General features: G+C 53.3%; 1 protein-coding gene across 4 annotated transcripts; it reads left to right on the forward strand.

The window, feature by feature from the left end:
* The first annotated feature begins 90 nt into the window (after positions 1-90).
* On the forward strand, positions 91-17,805 carry CCPG1 (cell cycle progression 1). 4 transcript variants are annotated; one of them, XM_055002950.1, is made up of 10 exons: positions 91-171; positions 3,902-3,972; positions 5,510-5,633; positions 7,195-7,265; positions 7,410-7,626; positions 8,837-8,941; positions 12,178-12,432; positions 14,051-14,172; positions 15,310-16,703; positions 17,276-17,805. In XM_055002950.1, exons 2-10 carry the CDS (start codon positions 3,913-3,915, stop codon positions 17,442-17,444), a joined length of 2,517 nt encoding a protein of 838 aa, XP_054858925.1. In that variant the 5' UTR covers positions 91-171; positions 3,902-3,912; the 3' UTR covers positions 17,445-17,805. The 4 variants fall into 4 exon arrangements, with proteins under 4 accessions (XP_054858925.1, XP_054858927.1, XP_054858928.1 ...); XM_055002952.1 differs by having other exon boundaries at positions 8,837-8,938; XM_055002951.1 differs by having other exon boundaries at positions 123-186.
* The last annotated feature ends 44 nt before the right edge of the window (positions 17,806-17,849 follow it).

Below are 17,849 nucleotides of genomic sequence, written 5' to 3' on the forward strand. Positions count from 1 at the left end.
GCATCGCCCTGCCGCGAGGCCGGCGGGGCCGGACTACGTTTCCCAGGGGGCTGCGGGAGGGCCGCCGAATGCGCAGGCGCCCAGCCGCCCTTCCGGGTGCTGTTTGTTGTTTCTGCGGAGGCTGGAAAGAAAGTGCGCTGCCGTCACCGCCGCCTCGCCCGGCCCGCTCAGGTGGGCGGCGCCCCGGTGTGTGTGCGTGCGCGTGGGGGGGGCGGCTCTCAGGGAGCCGGAGGCGCCCCCCCCCCACTCCCCGCGTTGGCCTCCGAGGAGCTGCAGCGGGAGCCCCGGGCGGCCTTTTGGGGACGGGGGCGAGGGCGAGGGCGCCCGGGAAGCGCCTTTAGCGGGCCCGGGCGGGGCGGGATCTTGGCTGTGGGCGGGTGTCGCTGCGCCCCTGCCCGCCTGGCTGGGGGGCCCTCGTGGCGGGCGCTGCGTCAACGGGAGCCGCCCGGGCTGGGCCAGCTTGGCTGAAGAGGGTGGGCCGAGCCGGCCTGGGCCAGCCGTTCGGGTGGGGGGGGCGGAGGCAGGAGGGGCGCTCCGAGGCAGGAGAGCGGCAGGGAGGGAGGGGGGCGGCCCGCCTGCGCCTTGAGGCGGCCCCGTGGCCCGGGGGGCCCTTCGCTGGAAACGGGGGCCGGGGTCGGCGCCCCAGTAGCCGTGCGCTGCCGAGCTGGGTTGCAACTCTGGGCATGTGAGTAGGCGCCGGGGAGGAGGCCTGGCGCAGGCAAGAGACGCGAGGCGCTGTGGTGGGCCTCCTGCGGCAGACTGGGAGGCTCCCTTTCCGCTTGACTTGCGTTTCCTTGGGGCCCTCTTGGTGGCCGAGTTGGCCTCACGGTCAGGGCTTGAAGGCTGGCCAGGCGTGTGCTTTGGGGAAGGGTTTTCGTGAAGGCCGGAGCAGAGGCAGCGTTTTGCCTTCCCCCTAACCCAAGCTTGGCTTATGGTCTGGGTTACAGGGAGCCTGCAGTGCATCTCTGTTCATGACCCCTTGTGGTTGGGTTGTGCAGGCTGGGTGCAGATATGTTGAGAGAGGCCCTTGTCTTGGAGCTCAAGCATCCTGCCTCCGTGGTGTTTTGGGAAGTTTTACATATTTGATGCTTCAGACTTCACAGTTTAGCAGCATTACAGCCGGTATGATGTTGTGGCTAGAGTAATGGACTAGGATCTGGGGGGAAAGGTGAAGGACCTGGGAGCACAGGTTGTGTTTTCATCATTTCTTCCTGTCAAAGGTCATGGTTTAGGAAGGGAAAGAAGATGGGTTTGGTAAGAGCCTTGCGAACCTGATAAGGAGGGCTTTAAACTAAGTCCTACAGGGGAGAGAGACAAAAAATCAAAGCCTGTAACTGGAGATGAGCACACTAAAGGTTGGGGGGGGGAGTGGTACATATGTTAGGAAACATTAACTCGCAGGTAAGTAAAGAAACAAAAACCTCAGGTCACATAACTCACGGACATAACTAATGCGCAGAATATGGGAAACAAGCGGGAGCAACTTGAAGTCCTAATACAGGAAGGGGACTATGACCTAATAAATATTACAGAAGCTTGGTGGAATGAGTGAGACTCACAGTTGGAATACCAGAATTGAAGGAAGGAACTTATATAAAAGGGATAGACAAAGAAGGAGGGAGTAGCAGCAGTATACGTAAAGGAAGCATATACTTGTGAGGAAATAGTGACATTAGGTTGGGAGTCTGCTATAGACCACCAAGCCAGGCAGAGGACTTGGATGAGACAACCCTAGAACGAATGACAGAGTCCTCAAGCAGACGGGACCCAGTGGCCACGGGTGATCTCAGTTACCCAGATATCTGTTGGAAGTCTTAACTCTGCTAAAAATGAAAGATCAAATAAATTCCTGACTTGTCTTGCTGATAACCTCAATTTTCAGGAAGTGGAGAGAGAAATAAGGGGATCTGGTTAACAAGGCGAAAGTAGCGGGCACCCTGGGTAGTAGTTACTATGTAACTTTGGAATTTACATTCTTGGGGAAGGGAAAAGCTGTACGTAGTCAGACATACAGGTTGGACTTCAGGAAAGCAAATTTTAACAAACTGAAAGCTCTGCTGGGTAGAATCCCATGGTCAGAAATACTTAAGGAGAAGGGAGTTCAAGAGGGGTGGGAGTTTCTTAAAGGTGAAATATTGAAGGTGCAATCAGAAACGATTCCTATGAGAAGAAAGAATGAGAGGAGCCTCAAGAAGCCAAAGTGGTTCCATAAACAGCTTTCTAAAGAGTTGAAGGGAAAAAAAGACTCATTTAGGGAATAGAAGGAGGGCCTTATGACCAAGGAGGAATATAAACAAGTAACCAGTGCTTGTAGTGAGAGTGTTAGAAAAGGTAATGCTCAGTATGTGCTTAGGCTAGCAAGAGATGCTAAAACAACAAAAAAGTTACTTTGCTTATGTTCAAAGTAAGAAAAAGAAGCAAAGACATAGTAGGCCCATTGCAGGGACAGGAAAATGAAATTCTAGCAGGCAATGAGGAAAGGGCAGAACTGCTCAATTCCTACTTTTACTCAGTCTTCTCCTACAAGGAAAATGGTGCTCCACATGGCAATAACAGAACACATGAAGAGGGAAGGGAATTACAGCCTAGGATCGGCACAGGAGTAGTACATAAACACCTAGTTTCTTTAAATGGAACTAAGTCCTCGGGGCCTGATGAATTGCACCCAAGGGTACTCTGAGCCTCTTCATTATTTTTGAGAATTCTTGGAGAACAGGAGAGGTGCCAGAAAATTGGAAACAGGCAAATGTTGTTCCCATCTTAAGGGGAAAAAGGAGGATCCAGGTAACTACTGACCCATCAGCTTGACGTCTATACCTGGAAAAGTTTCAGAACAAATCATCAGTCAGTCCTTGAGCATTTAGAAAGGTTGGCTGTGACTAATAAGAGCCAGCCGGGGTTTCTCATGAACAAGTCATGCCAGACTAACCTTATTTCTTTTTTTGAGAGAGTTATATAATACCCTTGTTGACAAGTTGGTAAAATGTGGTTTGGATCCTGTTGTTGTTAGGTGGCTCTGTAAGTGGTCGACAGATCGTACCCACAGAGTGCTTGTTAATGGTTCCTCATCCTCTTGGAGAAGAGTGACAAGTGGAGTGCTTCAGGAATCAGTCCTGGGACCTGTTTTGTTCAACATTTTATTGATTTGGATGAAGGAATAGAGGGAATGCTTATTAAATTTGCAGATGATACTAAATTGGGAGGGGTAGCAAATACGGTAGAAGTCAGAGTCAAGATACAGGATGATCTTGACGGGCTGGAAAACTAGGCTAAAACAATGAATTTCAACAGAGATAAATGTAAAGTTCTGAATTTAGGTATAACCATCTTCAAGTACTTGAAGGGCTGTCATATAGAGGGTAGTGTGGAGTTGTTTTCCATTGCCTCAGAAGGTCGGATGAGAACCAACGGGTTGAAATTACGAGAGTTTTTGGCTAAACATTAGGAAGAACATCCTGACAGAACGGTTCCGCAGTGGAACAGGCTTCCTCGGGAGGTGGTGGGCTCTCCTTTGGAAGTTTTTAAGCAGAGGCTAGATGGCCATCTGACAGCAATGCTTATTCTCTGAACCTAGGAAGATCATGAGAGGGAGGGCAGGAAGGGTCAGTTCTCATGGCCCCTTCTTAAACACCCAGGGTAATGCCAATCACCACTCTGGGGTCAGGAAGCAGTTTTCTCCAGACCAGTTTGACTAGGGATCCTGGCAGTGTCTTGTCATCTTCTGGGCATGGGGCAGGGGGGTCAGTGGGGGTGTGTGGAGGGGTAGTTGTGACTTTCCTGCATTGTGCAAAGGGTTGGGCTAGATGACCCTGGAGGACATCTCATGATTTTATCATTCTGTGGTTGGCAAGCAGGCTGAAGCAGTGTTGACCTTATCTGCTGTGTCTGGTTTTGCTTTCAGCTTCTTACAACATGTCTGAGAACTCCAGTGACAGCGATTCTTCTTGCGGCTGGACCGTCATCAGTCACGAGGTAATGCTTCCCCCCCACCCCTCTCAGCTGTTCTCGCTTCCTCAGCAGATTTGGTGCATTTCTTGGGTTCGTCTCTGCAGCAGCCTGCAGAGCCAGGCTGAAAGGCCTCCGCAGGACCATTTGGGCACCAGAAACAACCGGCCAGCATGAAAACAGAACAGGGGAGGGAAGGAGACATTATCTGTGCCTGGCTGGGCCGGGGGGGGGGGGGGCGGATTGTTGCAGTTGTGAAGTTGGACTGCTTGATAAGAACATTGGGGAGGTGATAAGAACATTGGGGAATTTCTGAGTTAACCCTAGTTTCTAGTGGCTTCCTGCCTCCTGAGGATAACCTCACCAATTGACATATATGTGCCCTGCCTTCTCCTTCTGGCTGAAGGCAGCTACCAGTTGCAAAGCCCCATAAGTTTTGCAAGGATGCCCCTAGCACCCCCTCCAGGAGCCACTGCAGAGGAGGGGTGGCCTGTTGTGGATGTCAAATGGGGAAACCTCTCAGGAAGCCTTTTGGAGGCCGCAGCTGGAATGATGTTTCAAAGGGCTGCCAAAGGTTCTGACCGCCGGGTCCCCTTGGCGGGCGAGATTGAGCCAGATGCTGCCCTGGTGTGCGTTCTCCTGGCCTGTCAGCCCCCAGGTCTCCTTTGTCCTGGCCTGCTTTGGAGTGGTGCTTGGTGCCTGTGGAGGCCTCTTGTGTCACACTCTGGATGCAGAGCACCTTCCAGCACAATTATTCTCTTTGGTCTCCTTTTGGGAGCAGGAGGCAGCTGTGGGGAGCTGGGTCAGGAGGTGGTTGGTGAGAAGTCTTTCCGTCTTGGGGTGGCTGCTTTCAGCATCCCGCCCTGTTCTCATTTGCTGAATAGACCAGAAGCATGCGAGGGAGGGAGGATGGCCCCCAGCCAGAAGCTGAACGGGTGGCAGTTACGCAGGTGCCGATGGGCGCACGGGCCCTCCCTGTTCTGGGCTCTGGCCTTTCCTCTGTCCTGTCCCGACAGCCTTTCTGGCTGGTTGTCCACCAATTCAAAATCCCTTTCCAAGCAGGGATCCTGCTCTGGTGAGCCAAGAGGCAGCACAGCCCAGGCCCCGTGTCCCAAACCTCTAACCACCATGCAGACACAAGAGGAGAGCGGTAGCGGCTCCGTTTTGCATGCAGGAAGTTGCAGGTCCAGCCTCGGCACCTCCAGTTAGAAGGATCAGGCGGAGTGAAAGACCTTGTGGCCCTGGAGAGCCGTAGCCAATCTGAGTAGACAGTACGAGCCTCGATGGACCAAGGGTTTGGCTCAGCATGAGGCAGCTTCTTGTGTATGCTGCAGCACTCCCCGATCCAGGCACCAGCCGACTAGAAGGGAGCCAGGCCAGAACAGAAACTCTGGCACAGATGTAATGGGTAACCCCCCCCCCCCCCACGGCTGGGGCACTTTGAGCTTGCAGCAGGGCTTCCTTTCTTGCCAGACACCAGCATTTCTGTGCAGTGTAGAAGCTGGGCGTGGCCACCTTTGCAAGGGCTAGTCAGGGTTCAGTGCAGTGCTGCTCTTTCCCCCAGGGCTCGGACATGGAGGCCTTGGCTTCTGAAAACGAAGGGCCGAGTGGTCCTGTGGAGCCGGGCCCGGAAGAATCTGTGACTCGTGTGCAAGAAGAGCAGCAAGAGCAGCTGGTGGCCTTGCAAGGTAAGAGCCGGAGGGGGCGGCAGCAGCCCCACTTCGGCCTCCAGAGGCCTCCAGGAGAACCTTCCTGGACCTGAGCCATGTGGATGGACGAGCAGACGGACGTGGCGCCTGCTCTGGGCCACGGAGCAGAAAGCGCTCTGCAGGCCATTCCGCTGATAGGTGACTCTGGGCACACTGGCGCTGTTCATAACATTTGAAGGTTTGAATGGTCAAAACTCAAATAAGCTCTCTGCTTCCTGTCTGGAAGCAAAAGAACTTTACTGGGCTCAAGAACAGAATTAGAAGATTTCTGGAGGAAGAGACGTATCAGCAGGGTGCTGAAATCAAGCCAGCTCATGCAAAACAGCAGCCCTTTAGGGTGTCTCTCAAAAGGCCCTGCAGTTCTCATACCTTGATGATTTTGCAAAGGAATATTTTTGGTTTTAAACTTAATATAAAATATTAATTATGTAAAACGGCCTGACTCCCTTTGAGATGCTGAAAATGGGGTTCTCTGGAGAGAAGAGCAGGTTGATTGCTCTGAAACGGACAGACTGCCACTGTGCAGGTTTCTGGGATATTGTTAGAGATAATATCTCGGAGTGAAACTGAAAGCTTTTAAAGTCCTAAGAGCCACCATGAAAAGCATCCCAAAAGGACCATCTCCCCAGAATAGGGGGGTCAGTTTCTGTGACATCACAGAGTCAGTGGGAAGGATGGATAGAAGACCCCGCAGAAAGCGTCTCTGCCTCCTTTCCGCCGCTGTAGGTGAGCACGGGCAGTCTGAGTGAACTTGCCTGAGGGCAGAGACTCTGGAATCCTGTTCTCCACTCGGTCAGTGGCAGCAGCCCTTAGGTGTTTCCACGGGTGCTGGGGGGGGGGGTGTGTCTTGCAGCCCAGCCTGCTTTCTCCTCCTGGCCCGCAGCCCCACAGCGCACAGTAGCACTTTAAGCCGAGGCAAGGCCTGTTCCTCTTTTTCTGCATTAATTTCATCTTTAATCATTTTCAGTTTGTAGGCTGGCCCAATTTTTCCAAGATGAAAGCCAGAGAGAACCGTTTCAGTGAACTGGTCACATGTAGAGCGTAGTGGTTGGACTGTGAACCAGCACACTGCTGGTTCGAATCCCTCTACCGCCATGAGTTCAGCAGGGGCCTTGGGGAAGCCACTCCTTTCAGCCCAGCTCCCCAGCTGGATTGTGGAGTTAATAATAATGCTGACTTCGTTCACTCTGAATGGGGCACTAATCTGTCTAGAACGGGTGTATAAGCACAGTTGTTATTATCATCAGACTTTGCTAAACTTACAATAATGTCATTTAACTACTTTGTTTTTATAATTGGTATAAATATCAAATCTATGGATTGAAATACATTGTTGGTCTGTTCATGCTTTAAAACTAGTTGATGCTATTGGGCAAGTCAGTTGACTAAGTCAGATTCCGCCCCCCGCCCCCCTTGTTCTTCATTGCTGGAAATGGTTTGCATGGTGGGTCTGTGGGTCTGTGTGTCTAGCATGCAAAATAGTGCAATATAGTGGGTAATTGCTGCAGTTTTTTATTGTGCGCGTGTTCTCTCTTTGTAGCTGAATTTGGCCAAAGTAACGCCTCATCAACGGTGGATCAAAGCTGCTCCCCCTCTGAGCCAGCCCAAGAGGTGAGTCGCATAATACGTCCCAGCTCAGTAAGCTCCAGGAACCGGTTCGTTCACATTTTCATTACAAGATAAAAGTGAGACATTCACTTTCTGAACACGCTGCCATTTTCTGTGACACAGCAGTTGTTTCTCATTTCTGCTTAGGGGGAGAGAGAGAGATTGCCCGAGGGAGGTTCTTGCGTGGGGGCAGTTAGTGACGATTCCGACATTGCCACCCTCGAAACACCAAAGATTGAAGAAATTGGAAGCCTGGAAGACGTTTCCCCTGGGGGGGAGGAGGAGGAGGAGGTGCCCGCCTCTGAAGATTTTAACATGGGTTCTTCTTCAAGCAGCCAGTACGCATTTTGTCGTCCAGAAGCAGGTAGGGGGAATTCTCGAGTGCCTCTTGAGATGGGGGCTGCTCAGCTGAAGCGCAGCCATTGGTGTCTTGTGTTCTGTGGAGATCTGGGAGGGGGACGGTTTGTGCCTTCCATTCCTTGGCAAGAGGAAGGAGCCGGGAGCGTCTGGGCAGCCATGCCTGCCTTGGTTTCTGGCACTGGGCCTGTGGCTTTGCCCTAAGGGAGTTTGTGGTGAAAGGATGGCCTGCTAGGAGCATACAAGATGATGATGGTGCCACTTCTTAGAGAGGAGGGAGAGCGCAGTGCCTGAATGAGGAAAGCAAACGGTCCCAGCAGCGGAAGGGGGAACTCAAAAGGAGCGATAGCACAGCCCGCTCGGACTTCTCTGCTTGTGGAAAGAGGCCGAAGGGCCCTGGAGTGAATTCCTTGCACCTTTAGCCACCTTCTGGCCTTGTGCTCTGGTCAGGATGGGACTGTAGCTGTGGGTTAATCTGTGCCCTGTTCAGCCTGCACGAAACCTCCTCTCAGGTGATCGAGTTCCAGTGACCTTTACGGTCTAGGAATTTGGCAAAAGACATCATTTCCTAAACCTCTCGTTTTCCTCTCCTAAAATGTATTGACCTGGTTTCCAGATCCAGCCGTGGCGGGGCTTCCTTGGGCTTGAACTGTCCTTCGTTGGGTATAATAATAATAACATTTGATTTATATACTGCCTTTCAGGACAGCTTAATGCCCACTCAGAGCGGTTTGCAAAGTGTGCTATTATTATCCTCATAACCATCGCCCTGTGGGGTGGGCGGGGCTAAGAGAGGAGCTCTGAGAGAGCTGTGACTGACCCCAGATCTCCAGGCTGGCTTCACATGGAGGAGCGGGGAATCAAACTCCAGATGAGAGTCCCGTGGCTCTTCACCACCACTCCAAACTGGCTCTGGTGTTTGCGCTTGCTGTGCCTGGCCCGCCTGTGCAGTGCTGGGTGGCCGTTTGCTCAGCAGTAGCACAGCCTGGAAGCCAAGGGAATGTGCCCCCTGCCCGTCCCTCAGTATTTCTCACTTCTCTGTTTAAATGACTCGTTTGGAAAGAAGAAAAGAGGGCTCCAGAAGTGTTGGACGGCCTTTGGGGTTGGGATGTATCGGTGCTTCTCCTCCTCCCGTCTTTCAAGTCTTTTCCTTTGTGCAGCTGTACATTCATCCGCTCGGGGGCTAAAGTCTCTTCTTTCTGTTCCACCCACGCAAGCCCCCTGGCTGCAGATGCTGAGGAGGAAGATCCCCGCGTACGTGCGTGGCTGGCTTGAGCCACTGCGAGCACAGATGGCTGCAAGCACCTTGCCCTTCCCAGGTGGTGTGTGTGGCCTGGCTCCGCTTGTGGCTGGGGTGGGAGCAGCTGACAGCGTTGCCTTGGGCTGTGTGATGCGGGCAGCAGCTTGCGATGCTCCTCCAAGAACTGGCAGAGGGAAGGGAGGCAAGGGGGACGGAGGCCCACAAAGCGAGTCAGCAGAGACGGGGGGTGGAACTGGCGCAAGGACTGCAGGTGGGTGCCTTTCTGGAAAGCAGGCCTTCTGAATGGGCCGCCGTGTGCATGGCCAGAATCCAGTGTAAAAGTGTGTGCCAGAACAAATCACAGTATTGGCAGGAAAATTAGACTTGCTTGTAAGTTAAATGAGCCCATTCTCATTAACGCAGCAAGGAGCAAGGGTGCCTCAGTGCCCCCTGCCTCCGATGCGGGGCTTGGTTGGTGGTTCACATGTTGCTGTTCCATCCTCCTCTGTTTAGATTGAAAGCGGCTAATGGCACATGTCAAGTTATGAACACACAGAAAGGGTGTAACAGGAAATCAGCAGGACGTAATTAAATGCAAACAGCATTGTCAGGTCTGCCCAAACTATTGATCCACACACACACACCCCCCGCCTCTGCACCAGTGCCCTTTGAAATAAAGCTGCCTTACGGGTCTTCCTGAAGGCTCAAAGTTGAGGCACCTGTATGGAAGTTGATTGTTTGTGAATAGGTTTTTAGAGAAGAAAGAAAACAGCTGAACTTTGGCTCAAACTATAAGTGTTGCAAGGTTTGGAGGCTAGCCTAGGAATGTTCTCATCGGAGTGACCCGTAGAACAGTTCTGGGGGCTGCCTGGCTCCTGGGCCTTGAGGGACTGTTCTCACGAGAGCTCTGGGCTTACTCCCGAGGTTTCTCACAGCTGTAATGCCAATTCATGGCTTGACCCTGATTGGTTCCTGTGTTGCCAGTTAGGCCGACGTGGCTGTGACGTATGACTCAGTCAGGCCTAGAAAGGCGGCCTCTCAGTTCCATTCTCTCGCCTTTAGCATGTCGTGATGCTGGACCGACTGAGGGCAAGAGAGAGGGCTTGTCATGTGATGGGTGGCTGAGCTGTGCAACTAGGGGAACCACTTAGAGGCGCTTAGTTAGCTAGCCTTTTCAGTTCAGACAGCCAGGGTTAGTTTTTAGCAACCGTTAAGAATTCCTCGTTGTCTGAAGAGAGCTTCATGTTCTGTGCAGACTCTCCTTAATCAATAAACTTACTTATCTTTTATGAAGCTGAAGTTTGGAATTCGTGTCCTGTGTGTGGGCACACTCTAGAAATGAGCCAGACCAGGAAGTGTGGCCTTTGAGAAAGGGAGAGCTTTCAGTCTCTCAGATAACTGGACCCGCATTCTGCCTGCCCGGTCTCTGGAGCTGTGGGCTGGCGCCTAGAGCTGGGAGTGTGAAGTGTGGGTTCGTGCAGCAACCTCCGCCTCCCCTCTGCAAAGCTTTCCCTTCGGACTGGCCTGAGTGCAGAAAAGGTCCCAGTGGTCCCCAGAGAGGCCACCCTATGAAGAAGGTTGGCTGCGGAGCGTTGCTGGCACAGGGAAGTCTGCCGACTCGGTCAGGGCCTGAAGAGCTTTCATGGCAATGCCCAGTGCCCGAGTGTTGCATTCCCCAGTGCACATCCCCCCTGCGATTCCCAGCTGAAGTTTAAAGGGTGCTTCAGCTGGCCAGTGGAGGAAGTCACTCCCGTGCCACTTGCAAGTGGCATGGAAAGGGCCCTTTAAACTTCTGCTGGCCCGGGGGCGGGGGGGGGGCGGAATCCTCCTCTGCCTGTCAGCTAGAGCCAGCCAAAAGCGCCTCAAAGCTTCCCAAAGCAACTTGAATCACTTTGGGAAGCTTGGATTCGGCATTTCCGAATCAGGGCCAGCATGCTGAGCCCAATTTGGAAATCCCAAATCTTTACATATCGTGTCCGATTCAGGTATTTATCCCAAATAGGAAACCCGAATCGCACACCCCTAAATCAAATCTTTAACCTTTATTCAGGACTAACCTGCCTGTGATTTCATCTGCCATATTATTTACCAGGCATCATCTTTGCTGCGAGTGGCACCCGTGCCATGGTCGGGGCCTCCCTGCTGGTGGGGGGCCAACCCTCCTGTTTTCCTGGTGCTGCTTCAGTGTTGCTGGGGGGGGGGGCACTAGCAGAGCTGCCTCTGGCAGGCTTCTTTGTGGCTGTGTTGTGCCAGGCACTTGGCTGCTGGGTGAGGTGCGTGTTTGAGACCTAGGCACGGTCGGGAGCATGCACACAGGGGAGCTGGGAAGGTCTCCTGCCTGGCTCTTGGGCCCAGAGTCTCCACCCCTCACCTACACATCTCCAGTGGGGGGAGCTCCTGGGCGTTGCCTCCCCAAATCCCCTTCTGGCTTCAGGACAGAGCAGCAGACCTTGCGGGACCCAGTGGCTTGGGCTTCTCTGGTTGGCTTGAGCCACAGAAGGCGCCTGCGGGCACGCAGCGTGCCCTGCCTGCCCTTCCTCTAGCAGCTGGAGTTCCACAGGGTGCTTCCTTTGCCAGGCTTTTCTTTCCCAACGCGCCGGAGTGCCACTCTTGCCTCCCCGCTGAGCTCCCTGCCATCCTGTCACGTGGCTGCCTGGCCACTGCTGATCGTCAAGGCGGCTGATCCAGAGGCTGCCCCAAGGAGGCGTGAGCGGCTGCTGTCACGATCAGGTGCCCAAACCACATGCTGGATGCTGGGACAAGGGAACCTCAGATGTGGGGCGGGGCATACACAGGCCCTGGGTGTTGGCGAGATCGGTGCCAAAGTAGCCCTGTTCAGTGCTGTTTTATGAAGCCCCCCCCCCCCACACACACACACCCCGCGCTTCCCGGTCTAGGGCACAGTCCATCAAGGGGCCTGTCTAGGAGCAGCTGTAGATTTTCTGAGCAAAAGGCGTCAGTAGAGCGCCTTGCATTGTTTTTTTCAAGCCAGCTCTCAGGCCTTGGCTCGCTCTGGCCTTTCAAAGGCAGAACAGCTACTCGGAAAGCAACGTTGTGTGTTAAGGAACTTTCCAGCCTTGAGGATGGTTGAGCGCTGCCATCGTGCGCTTCCCTCCTTTCAGAGGGGAGGCTGCCCTGCTGGCGTACTCCGCAACTGCCCGCCAATAGCAGAGCTTTCCCCTCCTGCCCACCAGTCCTTGGTGAAGCTTTGGGGGTTGGGAGAAGCCAGGTGGCTGGCCGTTGGCCCGAGGGTGTGGCCTGCTGGTGTGGCACGGCCCTCTTCTGTGCTTATGGTCAGAGCTTGTGCTTTCTTTCCAGTCTTCCTACCTCATCCAAGCGGAGAAGAATCAAGCAGTGACGAAACAAGCAACCGTTCCAGCCCCACCTTGAGACGCCGGCGGACGAAAAAGAGGCTTGTCTCCAGCTCAGAATCAGAAGATGGGCCACCTCGTGAGCAGGAGACTGAGCTGGAGCACAAGCAGTCACACAAGCACCCGTTCAGCAGGGGCCTGAATCGCTGCATCGTTCTTGCTTTGGTCATCGCTGTTAGCATGGGCTTTGGCCATTTTTATGGTAAGTGCTTCTGGGTGTTTGGCTATGCCTGCTTGGGATACACGTGTTCCTACTGGGTGTGGTTTGGGGGTCAAGCTTGGCAGGGCTGGCAGGGTTCGTTGGGAAGAGCCTGTGTCTAGCAGGGAACTCTGATTCCTGCCCACAGAGGGGTGGGGCTTGGCCGGAGACCAGAGGCTGCCTGTGGCTGGCTCAGCTCCTGGCGGGAAAGCCAAGTCAGACCTCTGCTGACCTGAATTGACCCCATATGGATCCTGCAGGCAAGTGGAGAGAAAGGCGGCCTGCTGGGTCCAAAACAGGGACTAGGATGATCCAGATTGAAATCTCTGCTTCGCCTTCGAGTCCCCATTTCTCTGCCTAAACGTTTTGGTAGGTTTGCTGTCCCAAGCTCCATGGAGGGAACAGTCACACCTAGAAACGTGGCCCTTGCAACAAGAGATTGCCAAGCCAGTAATTTAGACCTCTTGCCTGCCTTGGATAACCGTGCTCGCTTAAGAGCATCCAGGGGCGCAATGGGCTTGATTCGGATGCCTCCCTGGCCCCATCCGATTATTACGGGAACTGTGTATCGGGCTCAGGTCTGTGCAGTGGAGAATGGCCTCCGTCCACCGAGTGGAGCTGCTTTGGCCTGGCCTACCTGGGCTCACAGGCAGGATGGGTGGCTGGAGGACAACGTAGAGCCCCACCACATTCCACACACCCTTGGCAGCTGAAAAACCGACCAATGCCTGCCTCGGCCTATGGGCTGTTGCTGTGTTACCTGAAGTTCTCTTCCAGTACTGACCTAGCTTGCACGCTGTGTACAAAAGTGCTCAGACTACAGTGTGGTTTCCTGACTCTCTCCCGACTTGGAGCTGCAGAGCGGTCTGGGTCAGGAACTTACCCATATCCCTTATTTTGTTTTTAGGGCATCTTGACGGTAAGAGGGCCTGAGTCCCGCTGCTAGTACTTGGAGGGCGTGTTGCTGTGCCTTGCAGTCTTGGCTTTTTGTCCTTGCCACACCCCTGCATGCCTTCTGACTGTGGGTGGAGAGCCGGGGCGGGGGGTGGGGCTTGTACGAAGACCTCCACCCCTCACCCTGCAACAGGAAGAAGGACCTGTGGCTTTCTGGTTCCTGGGCAACAGCATTCCTGCATTGGTGCTGGGGCCACCTCGTTTGCGTTTCTTGAGTGTCCCGGGTGGGCTGTTCCAGCGCTGATGGTGGTGATTTTTTGGAGATTGCACGCATATTTCATTTGTGTGTGTGTGTGTGTGTGTGTGTGTGTGTGTGTGTGTGAGAGAGAGAGAGAGAGAGAGAGAGAGAGAGAGAGAGAGAGAGAGAGAGAGAGAGAGAGAAAGAAAGAAAGAAAGAAAGAAAGAAAGAAAGAAAGAAAGAAAGAACTGGGTGCAGGACTGTGCCTGTGTTTGCTCTTCCCCTTTCCCTCCTGGTGGTGTGTTCAGAAGCCAGTCAAGGTGTTGGCTGTGTAACGTGTGGCTGCGTAGTGTCCATTCCTTGATTGCTTTAGTCCAGAACAAGAGCTGATAGTGGCTGTCTGGGAAATGGGTATAACTTCCCTGCTGATGATGGGCAACCATATTTCCAACTGTTCTGATCAGATAAGAGGGAATTTTCTCTTTCCAGGCACAATTCAGATCCAGAAGCGCCAACTGATGGTTGAGAAAACACACGAAGATGAGCTGAACGACGTGAAGGACCACCTTCTCCAGTGCCAGCAGGGGCAGGAGATGGGAGGCGAATGCAGGGTGAGGGCCGCTTTTGCCTTGCCCTGCCAGATGCTTCAGTCCCACTTTCGTGTCTCCAATTGCTCTGTGGGGCTTCCCTGTCGCTGGTCATGTAGATTGCAGAAGGCTTCCGTGGTCCTGCGGGTCTCGTTCCGGGCCTTGGCTTGGGCACTAGCAGTGCAGAGACAAAAAAGGGGAGGAAAAACCCACCCAACCCAAGAAGGGTCACAGAGAGGTTGAAACAGAAGTACAAAAATATAATTAAAAACAAGGACACTATAGTACCCCCCAGCATTGTATATACAAATATACAATTTTCTAACATACAGACATTATTGTATGTTTTTCTCCATAGGTATAGAACCACAACCAGACGGATTCGGGCCCAAAGACCTTCCTCAGTGGTAGAATTTCATGAAAAGCCCCCCATAAATATATCAATACCAAGTGCCTGACTGTGCACATAATGGACACAAGGATATTATATTAAACTATTGCGGAGTAAATGCATTCACATCTTCCCATTAAAACTGAAAATGTCCGAGGTGGGCAAAGTTTTCCCGTTGTCCCCTGGATCTCCTCCGGCCAGGCAAAGAATATTCAAACCAGATTTGGACAGCAAAGCCACATCAGGAAGTGGACCCAGTCCCACCGCTGAGGAAGGCTCTTGGGCCGAAACGCACCTGGTTATGCAGAAAAATCTACCTGCCTATTTGGACATTGTCCATTTGAAGAGATGATGGTAGGGTGCCAGTATGCTGAACCACATTGTTATGGTCTTTAATTATATATTGTACTTCTGTGTGATTGGGTGATGGGCCACCCCAGCCCTGCAGGTCCGCTGATTCCAGATGTTCCGTGAGAGAACGCAGCAAAGGTTGAAAGCCTTGTGCAGGCAGGCCACGCCCCGCAGGGGTGCCCTTGGGGGGATGCCTGGATTTGATGGCTTGGCGCAAGAGGGTTCTCTCCCCCCCCCCGGGCCTCCCTCGTCCCCACCCCCGGCCTAAGGGAGCAAGCGGCAGTCGCCTTGTATGCCTTGGGTGTTTGTTGTCTGGTGTTCCTCCGCAAGTGGAATGAATCCTCGCTGTATTTTCCTTTCTACAATACAGGCGGAAGCATGTCCTAAATCCTGTTTGCTTTCTTTTTGTGTCTGTCCAGTCACTAAAGGAAGGTCTTGCAACATGCTTGCTTTCAACAGAGATGGAAAAGAAATCCTTTGAGTCTCAGAAATGGACCCTTGCTTCTGAAAACCAGCACCTAAGAGAATCTCTAGAGAGGGAAGAAAAGGCTTTGGCCCTGCTGCAAGAAGAGCTGCGGAAGCTGAGGGAGCAAATCAGACATCTGGAGAACCTTAAAGGCACCGGCACTGGTTCTGTGGTGACAGAAAACCAGAAACTGAAGGCCCACCTGGAAGAGGAGATGCACAGGAGGCAGAGTTTTGTGCAACAGAAGAAGGCGCTGTTCACCGAGGCACAGATGCTGCGGCGAGAGTTGGACAAGGAACGTCAGCTGACCGAAGCGCTTCGGGAAGAGCTGGAGAAGTTGAGTTCTCAACAGGCGTCCACTGTCGCTGGCCTGAGTGAGGACCCAAAAGAAGAGAGCCAGGAAATCAAAGTTCTGAGAGGGAGGCTAGAGGAGCTGGAGAAGAAGCTGAGCTTTGAGCAGCAGCGCTCCGACTTGTGGGAAAAGCTGTACGTGGAAGTGAAGGACCACGTGGAAAAACAAGAACAATTGGAAAAGCCAGTGAAGATGGTTGGGAAAGGAGCTGGCAAAGCCAAGAAGAAGCCCAAAGCAACATTTTTTGGTTCAGTGAAGGAAACTTTTGATGCCATGAAGAATTCAACCAAGGAATTTGTAAGGCACCATAAAGAAAAAATTAAGCAGGCCAAAGAAGCTGTGAAGGAGAACTTGAGAAAATTCTCTGATTCAGTCAAGTCCACCTTCAGACACTTCAAAGACACTACGAAAAATATCTTTGAGGAAAGGGAGAAGAGAAGGTATGGTGACAGAAGAGAGGAGGCCACCAAGAAAGCGGCCATGTCTTCTCAAGCAGGTCCCCACAAGCCACTGCCATACAGGGCCCCCGGCAGCCAGCGGGAATTCCGAGAGGCAAGGTGGGGAAAGGAGAGCCGTGCCCCACATGTCGCCAGAGGGCCTGCCTCGCCACCCTGTAACAGGAAGCACTGTGCTGTCCTCAAGGGCTGCTCGGGCATTTTTGATTGTGCTCATCAGGAATTTGTTAGTCTGTTCAACCAAGTACTGGATCCAATTCGCGCAGATGAATTTAATCAGTTAATGCACAAGTATTTGCAACAAGAGGTAGAGAACTTCCATCACTGGAGAGAACTGGACGTGTTTATCAGTCAGTTTTTCCGCAACGGCGTTTTCATACATGACCAGATGCTGTTCACGGACTTTGTTAATGACATCAAGGATTATCTTGAGGACATGAAGGAGTATCAGCGTGGCAGGGAGGGGGTGTTTGAGGATGTGGACAATTACATCTACACCTATTACTTTCATCAGGATCCCTTGCCTCAGCAGGGGCCCAGGTTGGTCTTATAAAGGGCCAAGTGCTCTGTCAGAATAGGCGCACGAGCTGCTTCTGCCGCCACAAGCCTGCCAGGTGCGTCCCCTTCCCTTCTAGGGAAAGTGCTTTGAGCCCTGGACCGTTCTGGTTGCCCCTTCCCTGCTCCTTTTTGAGAGGGGGCGATCGGATCCGTCCAGGGTACGCTGGAGACTGCCACACTGTGGATCTCTACAGAGGGAGCATGAGCCGCCTGAGCACGGCGTTCCTTCTTCACTAGTTGCTGCCCAACAGAGCCTCTTGACCCGAGCAGCTCCCTTCTGGGCTGGGACGTGCCTTAGGCTGGGAGGGGGTGGAGGATGCAACTGTGTGTCTCCCTCCTCAAGGGCTACAGCAGGAAGGAGGTAGAGAGTCAATGGGATGTGGGATTTGGGCACTGGACATACTTGGAGCTGCTGGAAGAGCCTGAGTGGCTTCTAAGGTCCTGGCCCAAAGCCGGGGGAACCTTTTCCTTCCGGCCACCTAACCCTCCCCTGGACCGCCGCGCCTGCCCCACAGACAGTACTAATGACGCTGCTGTTCTTTCCTTCCTTCCAGCCAGCTGCCGAAAAGGGCTTCTTTCATGCCACAGGAAAGACCCTCTCCGAAGTACCAGCAGCGCCACAGAAGAGAAGGCAAGTGGCATAAACAGGGGCGCTCCCCTGGCAGGCACGTGGCCAACGTGGAGATCGAGTGGGGCCGGCTGCCCTTGGATCCCAAATACTGATGCCCCAGCCAGGGGGGCAAAGGCAGCCTAGGACAGGGGGGGGCGAGTGCCTGTGCGGGGGCCCAGTGCCAGGGCTCTCTCCTCCCCCAGGAGCAGCTGGGCTTCTCGGTCTGTCCCCCTCTCTCTGTGCCCTTGCCTGGATGCCTCCTTGGGGAAAGTTCATTTGGTTGCATTTCTAAAATTGCAATAAATAAGGGTATGCAGTAGTTTGTGTGTGTGGAAAACAAGCTTGCTTGGGGATGCTAGAATACAGCCTTGATTCAGACCTCACTCGAAGTAATCTGATGTAAGCCATTCATCTCGTTTCCATCCAGAACCAGCCTGCTTTCGTCACTGTGTCTGCTCCTGTGTTGCGGGGGGGGGGGGGGGCACAAAGCAGTCTGCTTGGACGGGGGGGGGGGGGGG

The sequence above is a fragment of the Eublepharis macularius genome, chromosome 18, assembly GCF_028583425.1.
Source record: "Eublepharis macularius isolate TG4126 chromosome 18, MPM_Emac_v1.0, whole genome shotgun sequence".
NCBI lineage: Eukaryota > Metazoa > Chordata > Lepidosauria > Squamata > Eublepharidae > Eublepharis > Eublepharis macularius.